General features: G+C 39.0%; 1 protein-coding gene across 1 annotated transcript; it reads right to left on the minus strand.

Annotated features, from left to right (window-relative positions):
* Window positions 1-3,308: 3,308 nt before the first annotated feature.
* On the minus strand, window positions 3,309-5,139 carry LOC148066338 (odorant receptor 131-2-like). Its single transcript, XM_087808153.1, has 2 exons — window positions 4,219-5,139; window positions 3,309-3,386 (listed from the first exon to the last, which is right to left on the minus strand). Exons 1-2 carry the CDS (start codon window positions 5,137-5,139, stop codon window positions 3,309-3,311), a joined length of 999 nt encoding a protein of 332 aa, XP_087664279.1.
* Between the last annotated feature and the right edge of the window lie 4,876 nt (window positions 5,140-10,015).

Raw genomic sequence — 10,015 nt, forward strand, 5'->3', positions numbered from 1 at the left:
CATACCAGTGTTTGAACCGACAATATGCGTTATTTGTTTCACCTGATGAGGCTCTGAGACCGGATGCGAGGTGTCCTCGTCCCCAGTGTTGGGTGACGGATGATTTGCTCTTCAAAGCCTATGCCACAGGGGCACGCATGGGACGCATAGGCAATTCTATGTCCCACCTGATGCTTGCTTTATCAGCATCGCTACAAGAGACTTCACTGGATGCTTCCGTCCATAATTTCAGTGACGTTTCCCTGCAGGCATTCGCACTGATGTCAAGAGAGCTGGGGTAGTTGGTGTCCACTCTCATCCAGGCTCGCCACCAGGTTTGGCTGGCACAATCACCTCTGATGAGGCATGCAGGAGAAACCTCTGCAGTGTTCCAGTGGAACCAGGGGAGCTGTTTGGACCTGCAGCGCTAGAGGCACTTGAACGCACTGTCCAAGATAGACTGACTCAACAGCAGCAGTCTGCTAAGGTTCGCCTTTGAGGCGCGTCATTTTCAGTTCAGGGTGCTCCCGTTCAGCCTCTCCCTTTCACCGCGGGTATTTACCAGGGTTGTGAGGGCAGCCCTCTCGCCCCTGCAGTCACAGGGCATGAAGATAATACCCTATCTAGACGATTGGCTCATCTGTGTTCCGTCCCTGGACACCACAAGCCTTCTTTCCCATGTGTCTCGACTAGGTCTCGGGGTGAACTCTACAAAGAGTTGCCTGGTTCCCTCGGGGAAGACAGGTTGGGACTGCTGTGCCCTCTGAGGACCTATGTAGCTGCAATCGCAAGTATAAGACGGTCAGACCAGCTCTTCCTCTGCTATGGTGGCCCTAGGAAAGGCTGTGCTCTTTCCAAACAGCGACTGTCTCACTGGCTCGTGGATGTTATTACCCACGCATATAAAGGAAGTTGTCACCCCCTGCCATCTGGGTTGAGGTGGCACTCTACCAGAGCAATGTCTATGTCATGCGCAGCCCTACGCGGGGTACCCCTGGAGGACATCTGTGAGGCAGCGTCATGGGCCTCACCAAGCACTTTTTTCAGGTTCATCGGGTGAACGTCGCCACTCCTCAACCATTAGGTGTGGTCATGTTACCCGACTCTGCTGCTTCCTCTCAATGAGGTATGTACTGGGATTCCTCGTGACTTTGTTGTAATGGATCATCCACTGCTTGAAGCACCGCCTCTGGCGGTCAGTAAGGATGAAGTAGAATGAAATTTACGTATGTAACTACGGTTCTATGAGTCCTGGATGACCGCCAGAGCGTTCTGTCACTCAGAATCCTTGTGGCTTCGTGAGAAGATTCTGCAGGAACAGATCCTCTGATGTCACCAGTTGGATGTCACCGGAAGATATACCCTATCCGGGGTTATCAGGGGTCACAGGTGACTTTGTTGGTATAAAAACTCGAACAGCGCATGCGCGAGATGGATACATTCAGTGCTTGAAGCACTGCCTCTGGCGGTCATCCAGGACTCATAGAACCGTGGTTACATACATAACTTTCATTTTATGCTGTGGTGTGTTGGAGTGGGAATGTGTCCAGGAGGAGTGTCAAGAGGTTGGACAGGTTGATCAGGAGGGCTGGCTCTTTGGCCGTCATGAAGCTGGACTCACTGGTGACAGTTTTAGAGAGGAGATCACTCGACAAACTACTGTCCATCATGGATGATGACAGTCATCCTCTGAACACTGTCATCAGTGAACAGAGAAGCAGATGGAGTGCATGAATGCTCCTTCCCAGAATGCAACACTAATAGACTCAGGGACTCATTCATTCCTTGTGCTATTAGATTATATAACTCTTTTGGGGCAGGAGTGCAGCGAAAAGATGATGTTAATCTTTGTATGTTCTTTCTTTGTTATTTTCCTTTGATCTATGTTATTTATCTTTTTAGACTGAGATTGTGTAATCTTGCACTTTCTTTTTATTGAAACTTTGTTCTTGTTCTTGTTTTTTATGAATCTGTCGTCTGTTGCTATGTGCTGACTGGAAAAACAATTTCCCATAATAATAATAATAATAATAATAATAATAATCTCTATTTATATAGCGCCTTTCTAGACCAGAGTCACAAAGCGCTTTGACAGCCATTCACACATACTGATGGGAGTAACCATCCATCCATCCATCCTTCCATCCATCATCCATCATAATGTCCTTGGTCAGGTGGGAAAGAATCTAGACAGAACAAGTAGATTTAAATATCTCAGAATGTTTCAAGGTATGACAGGTAAAGATTGAAAAGCTGCAAGAAGAGGATGCAGGGTGACCAAAGAAGAACTTCAGCAGTGAACCTAAATAGCGTACAAGTAGAGTTTGTAAATAAAAACTCACGCTGACAAGTGTGAAAGTGAAGAGAAGCAAGTGTTCCTGTTCAAGCAAGCTGCAACTTCTGACCTGAGTTGTGGAAAGTCACGTCAAGTACTTTTGTACTGCCCATGACTTTGCCCCGCTAAGTGAGCGTTTGTGGAGCTCAACGCTTCTCTCATGCTTCTCTCACAGTGGAACTGTGGGAGGATCAGATGCATGCCTTGAGAAAGGTGTCTGTTGTAAGACCCGACACCATGTTGTAATACAAAGTGAATTCAGGAAAAAAAAAACTGATGATGTGTCCAAGTGAGTGGAGCAGAGGATGTTTTGAAAATTCATGGTCAGACGCAGGAGTAGCACAGCAGCGAGTTGTTTATCTTCTGCCTCAGCTTAGAATATTATCAGGAGGGGCCTTAAATCAAAGCTTTGACCATCCCCAACTGCATATTACGTTTTAACACATAGCCTCCCTAAAATAGTCTTTATTTACAGAAAAAAAGTACATATTAGTTGGTTTCTACACTATACCATAAAAAAAAAATGTTGGTTTTGATGTTCTTACTTCTTGGAAATGTAGACTCTTTTTTAGTTTTAGGAATTGTTTAAGAAATGGTATTGTGATTCCATTCAATTACTGAATGGAACAGAATTAGTTTCTGAGCCGTGGGAAAATGAGCAATGCAATTTCACATCAAGCAATACAAAATATGGAACAGGATGGACAAGTCCTGAAATAGGAATCAGTAATAGCTGTGGACCACTGATCTGTAGGCTCAAGTCCAGCATGTTGTAAAATCAGTTTCTTTGTTGTTAAGAGCACAGGTCTTTGCCTGAAAGAGTATTTGGTGGTCTGCTAGCGTTTAGCTTCTGTAGCATGTCAGACATCTTGCTTCTCTTGTATCCAATGTGCTGTTCCTTCTTTTGTCTTGAATGTGTCTTTTATGTAATCTGATTCAGTCTCTGAAGATTAGTTCAGAGCTCAGAGATTAATCCATAATCTTTGATTTGCTGTCAACCCAGGATCTCAAGCCGCTGCTCTCTCTGCTGTTGCAAGGCCATATTCGACATTCGAGGAAGGAACCTTTTATTCTAAGGAAAGTTTCATAGCGTTGAGATGTTAAAAAAGGGTTTTTACAAAGGTGTGGCATTAATCAAAATGACTCAAGAAAATGACTCAAGAATTTTAAGTATTGCATTTATTTGCATTGTATACACTAACATGATGAACATTCATGTTTTATAACTGCAGAAAATGTTTGTTTTTTTTACTTAAAGTGCAAAGACAATTGTGCCTTAACAGAACAGTCTTCACACAAGTCTCTGTAATTGCAAGGCCACATTGGAAATTCAAGGAATTTCTAAGGAAAGTTTCATAGTGTTGAGATGTTAAAAAAGGTGTTTTTACAACAGTGCGAGGTGTGGCATTAATCAAAATCACTCTTTTCAATTAAAGGTTTTATTTTGTTTCTGAATGTCAGAACAAGGGAAACAAGTTGTATCTTGTCTTCATAAAATATGCAATACAGAATGGGATATAAGCTGAAAGAAAATAAATGAAAGAGTATTGTTTTCTAAAATAACATATATTCTTGGTCTCTAGTTCGTATGAAAAGGCTAACAGGTATGTTTCTGATTTTAGACCGGCAAAGAGACAGATGGACTAAACAGAGGAAAAATTAAACCACAGAATCAAACTCATTATTCGACAATATTCAAACCTGTAATAACATGAAAATTGTATATTCTCTCGCTATGTTCTGATGGTAAACATTCCACAAAATTCTTCAAGCTTGTTGTTTTAAGGTACACTGACAACGAAGAGATCTAAGATCACTAGTGCTGGGCATCAAGAAAATGTGTCTGTTTCAGGGTCCAGGACATGTGTAGGAGGAAAGTACTAGTGAGAAATTTTAATCTTTACAGCTGGTTTGAGTCCACAGCACAGGTTATACAAGAGGATGGGTCTGATGTTCTGATCTCTGAGACCATAGATTAGTGGACTAAATCCTCTGGGTAGAATAAAAATCAAAAAACACATAACATTTATCATACGTATAAAACTAATCCGGCTCATGAATTGAAATACAAGAAAAAACACAGGAATTAAGATGGTGGAGGACAGACCTAAGATCAGCTGGATCATGTGCAGCAGCAGAGTATTCTGAACCTTCCTCACTGACTTTCTGTCAGTGGAGGCTGACCTGGCTGCAATTAAAACTGCAATGAAACTATAAACTACTATAAAACCTGTCATGACAAACAAGAAAATGTTATATACTCGATCATACTCAACAGCAACTGGAGTCAGGATCAAATTATATGGATTGCAACCGACTGTCATGTACAGATTTTTTAATTCTTCAAATGGAAACTGACACATCAGCACAATACGGATCAAAATATTCACAAAAGAGAAGGTCCACACTAGAAGGATGGCCACTGCAGTGGATCTCATGGTGACGATGGTGGCGTGTCGGAGTGGAAAACACACAGACACATATCTTTCCAAAGACATCAATGCCAGAGTCAGTGGAAATATGTTGTCTGTGAGCATAGCATAGAGGACCAGTAATCCACACACAGGATATGACAAGAGGATGCTGCTGTTAACCAAGACATACAGTGTCTGACCAACCATCATGAAGATAGTGTCTGCAATCAACATGTTAGTCAGAAAAATGTACCGTGACTTCTCTCTAAACACTGGTTTACTCCTCAGAGTGTACAAAATGATGGCATTAATAGTTAACAACACAATACACGACAGACTAGTGAACAGAGTGACCATGATTCTCTCCAATTCTCCCTGAGGATGAACAAACACACTGCTGTTAGACTCCATCATACATCTGCATGATCAGAGAAATAAACTTCAATGCTGATGAAGAAAGACAATCAAACATGACCATATAGTCACCTTCCCTGTCCAAGAGTCAGCTGCAACCTGCTATGTCTCCTCCATGTGGGAGGATCAGGTCAACATCTCATATTTAAGCCTGAAAACCAGATGATTGACAGAGACAGTGAGAGTACATCACCACCCTCAGAGAATTCTTGTCCTTGATAAACAACTAAGAATACAATAAGTGGTATCGACAAGAACATTATTCAAAACTTTCAAAATTAAAAAAGATTGTCTGCAATGTATCTAGAATAAAATCTGACTCAAAGCAAATCCAGTTGCAGTTTGTAGCAGTTTCTGAAACTGTCACACGCTGAGAATTCAACAAGTGACAATGATCATAACATTAGTTACAAAAACAAGATGGATGAATGTCTGCCATGTACCAAACATGTATTGAAGTTCTGCTTATGCTGTCTTGCCTGTGTCATTATTATTTTTTTAATTATTAAATCATGGCCTCTGTATTGGGCTAGACTTGTCTGGCAGCACAGCGTACTACAAAAGTGTACATTAGTTGTCTCAGCAGGTAGATTGGTTTGACAGAAAAAAAGCAAAATCAGTTTGTATCCTTGTTTTTTTTTCCATTCTGCCTTGGATCGATTGATTTTAAAATGTTCCCATTTAAATTCTTGTTGTAAAGAATGAATTTGAAAAATATTCATCAGTGGCCATTTTCCTGTTATCTCCACCATCTTCCCCGTAACACCCAACAAAAATATAGACCATATTAATTACATCCATTGCAATGTCCAACGTCTTGGTAATTTCACAGAAACAGGTTTCTCGGCTATTCACAAACAATTGTATGCCAATTCTTTTATGCTCTTACAAACCAGGGTAGCTGTGGACATACTATTGGCTGAAATAGGTGGAGTGGGTTCTATGCTCGGACAAGGAACTGAATGTTGTGCGTACATCCCACACAACACCTGTGCTAATGGTTCTTTCACTTTAGTAATTGAAAAGTTGAGGAAACTGAAGAGCACTCGGGTGTGGAAAATCCACTAAATGATTTTTTGGACAGAGCTTTTGATAAATGGAAAATCGCAAGAAGTCACTGTACTTTGAAGAAAAGTGTTTGGCTAAAACATGTATGTTTTTTTTATTAATGATAAACAGGAGGGAAATGTTAAAGAATGTATGTTGCTTATACAGTCTTATCACAATAAACATGTAGTCATGCTTTCTGCGACTCGAAGTTTACCAATTTGGTAATAAAAAACACGACTTCACTTCCTGTTCTTATACTACGCTTCGTTGAGAAAGTGTGTCACGGGTCGTTTATTCGCCGCTTCAGGTCAAACAAAATACAAGCTTTACGATCGGACACACTTTCTTCCGGCGACTGTACAGGTCAATAGCCCCGAGAGAAAAGGTCCCGATCTGTAGAAAAATCGCCATATTTAAGGCAAATTTCCCCCCCAGGGGGTTGTCCTTTCTGCCCAAATGGCTCCTTCAAGTTCCCTGTGTCCCGATCCCACGCAGAAAAGACATCCCGATTTATTCTCTTTCAATCCTATAATTCAAATGTTCTCGGGTAGGGGTTTCCGTCCCCCCAGTCCCCCTTTCCCAGATGTGTCCTGCTTTGTTCTTTGATCTACTATTTAAGGTGTGACTGGCAGACAAACAGATGTTTTAAATAACCCGTGTCATATCTCTAATTCTGTTTCAAGTGTATCAGTCTGGAGTGAAATGTTGATTGTGAATGTGTATTCAAACGTTTAAGCTCTTAGATCAAGCGAGCAGTTTATACTTTATATTTTGATTATCTTTTAGCATTAGTTTAAGTATGGCGTATACGTATAGTGTATAATAATTTTAATCTAAAAGTAACGAAGGGGCCAATTACATCTAACACTTTAATGTCCACAAAATTTGGAGGAACAAGTGATGAATACAATGACCTTAGGGCTCTTTTTATCCTAAACTGTATTACACTTATGAATAAGTATGAATATATTTTTGCCACTTGGAAATTATTACTTTGAGCATTTTCCCATTGATTATCTATGATGAAGTCCAAAGATGTACCTGAGATACTTGTTCCAATGTCTTTTAAATTAAAGTGATAGTTTACACTTTAAATTTAAATTTTACTCATTTTCTACTCACCCTCATGTAGACTAACGGTTAGGAATATTTTCAGAATAACTGTTCTTTTTTAGAGTTATTTTAATGTAGCGACTGGAGCAGAGTTGTCTTCACGTAATCTTTGTCCAAAAATAAACACTTAAAAATATCCAAATCCTTCTATGGTGCTCATCTGTAACGACCTTGGCCCCAGTGCTGATCCTTGTGATATGGGGATTTTGTATGATGTACTTGTACATACTCCTGGTAAACACAATGTGTTTTAATTTGCAAAAAACATCACATTATTTTCATTTCTTAAAAACGTTTGGTCGGTTGCAGAAATGAAGATTCAAAAACTGATTTTTTAAAAATCTATTGACCCTTGAACCTCATTTCAGAATGTAGTGGATCAAGGGGCAAAATGTCTATTTGACCTTCACCCGTTACCCTTAAATCTCCATCTTTTTTCAATGTAGAATTTATTCATTCATGTTTTATCGTATATTCACTTCTGGGGGTCACGTGAGGGCTGGATCCTTTTCTGCCATAGCACCATCAACAATGTGACAATCAGATCACTTCTGAAGTTCAGTGTTGGGTCACTTTGACTGAAAGTGTGAGCAACTCTTCACCTTTCCCCAATGGTGACAGGTTTCATCATATAAAGAGCAGAGGTCAGGTGTGAAATAACTCAGAAGATAATTTCCCTTGAGCACTTGTTTTAAAACACATAAATTATTCTGATGTTTCCCTCAAGCATTCAGCTGTTAAACAAAGATTACATCATCTATTGAAGTTTGAATTAAATATATTCTTGATTCCACAAGCCAATACACGGGTCATATAATCATTCAAAATGATTTTACCAGATCAGAAACACTAAAAGCAAACATTATAAAATGGTTAAAACAAAACCATGAGGTTTTAGAAACTACTTATTTTCCTGTCACTGTGTGTTCTGGTGTTCCAAGGACGATGCTGTGGTGTCGATTCCTGTAGTCCTTAACCCTTGTGTTATTTTAGGGTCAATGTGACCTGAAGGCCCAAGAACAAATGTATTTGTGGTATCACTTGTGTGCATTGTTCACCTTGACCCTGAGAAAACACAAGGGATTGTCTTTGCCTTTTAGAGTGTTTAAATGTGTATTTTCTTTAAACTGTGTATTGCTTTTGATTTTTCAAGCGCTTTGTGACCCTGGTCTAAAAAAGTGCTTTACAAATAACTGTTACTTACTTACTTACATAGTTAATTATTGAGCTTCCTGTTAGAGTTTAAGACGTTGTCGTTGTTAGTTAAAGCTTACCATTTCCTTTTTTTTTTATTTTACACAGTTTTAATCATATATCTTTAAAAAAAAATGTTTTCATACCACAGACACATGCCTCATAATGTCATATCTATAAACCAGACACTAGAGTCACAATATGTAATAAGCAAAGTCAAACTCAAACATCAATGTTTCAAGATTGCCCTGTTGTTTAGTGAAGTTGAGGTTTAAGTTAACTTTTTTTTTTTTAATGTAAGAGTTACAGTGACTTTATTTAATTTAAAAAACTTGAAAAACGTGTACACCTTGTAAACACAATATATACAATACAATAAAATGTTCAATTTGTTTTCCTTTCTAATATTGCCTGTAAGAAAGTTTTGTTCCTATGAAAGGTAATTCAGTTCATTACACATTGATGTGGTTTGTTTCAAGCATTTCACTTTTTAAAAGTGATTTATGTCAAACACATACAAAACACAATTTTTGCTCAATCTTTATTCAACATCATTCCTATATCAAAAATGTAAAAAGCATTTTTACAGCTATTGCGAAAATGAAGTGAAAAAATCTGTCTGTGTTTATGCTCATTAGGACACTCAATTGTTAAATTTAACAATTGTCGAAAGTGCAATGTATAACCCACACTTAGTCTGTTGCAGTTGTGACGTTCTGCCAGATCAATGCAGGAACCCACATCGCTAGTACCACCTGGCAGACTGTTTTTTTTGCTCACTTTATAGTCTTCCAGGTCCATCATTGATGAGTCCTTGTTCTTGTACCTCCTGAACACAGGCAGGCATGGTTTGTTCAAAAGTATAGAAACAGCAAGAGATTTCTAATGCTGTCGTTTTGAGGCTCTATGTGTGTACGTTCATATGTGTGAAGCAGTTAGAGTGAGGAAAAGTGTGTTGGCATATACATTCTGCAACAGAATCAGCGTCTAACCATCCGTTCTTAAAAAACGTTTTTTTACAACAGTGCGAGGTGTGGCATAAATCAAAATAACTATTTTCTATTAAAGTTTTTATTTTTGTTTCTGGATGTCATAATAAGGGAAACAAGCTTTATCTTGTCTTCATAAAATAAGCAATACAGAATGGGATATAAGCTGAAAGAAAAGAAATACAAGAGCATTGTTTTCTAAAATAACGTATATTCTTGATCTCTAGTTTGTATGAAAAGGCTGACAGGTATGTTTCTGATTTTAGACCGGCAAAAAGACGGATGGACTAAACAGAGGAAAAATCAAATCACAGAATCAAACTCATAATTGGACAATATTCAAGCCTGTGACAACACAAAATATATATTCTCTCGCGCCATTCTCTGATGGTATAGATTCCATATCCATTACATTCTCCAAGCTTGTTTTAAGGTACACTGACAACGAAGAGATCTAAGATCACTAGTGCTGGGCATCAAGAAAATGTGTCTGTTTCAAGGCCCAGGACATGTGTAGGAGGAAAGTA

Source organism: Callionymus lyra, chromosome 14 (assembly GCF_982586985.1).
Source record: "Callionymus lyra chromosome 14, fCalLyr1.hap1.1, whole genome shotgun sequence".
Classification (NCBI taxonomy): domain Eukaryota; kingdom Metazoa; phylum Chordata; class Actinopteri; order Syngnathiformes; family Callionymidae; genus Callionymus; species Callionymus lyra.

Bases quoted from the DNA above. Each gene is read 5' to 3' on its own strand.
- LOC148066338 (XM_087808153.1), bottom strand. From the start codon at position 5,139: ATGGAGTCTAACAGCAGTGTGTTTGTTCATCCTCAGGGAGAATTGGAG. The intron at 3,387-4,218 runs GTAAAGATTAAA...AACTTTCCTTAG, and splicing joins GCTGTGGACTCAAACCAGCT to AATAAAAGGTTCCTTCCTCG.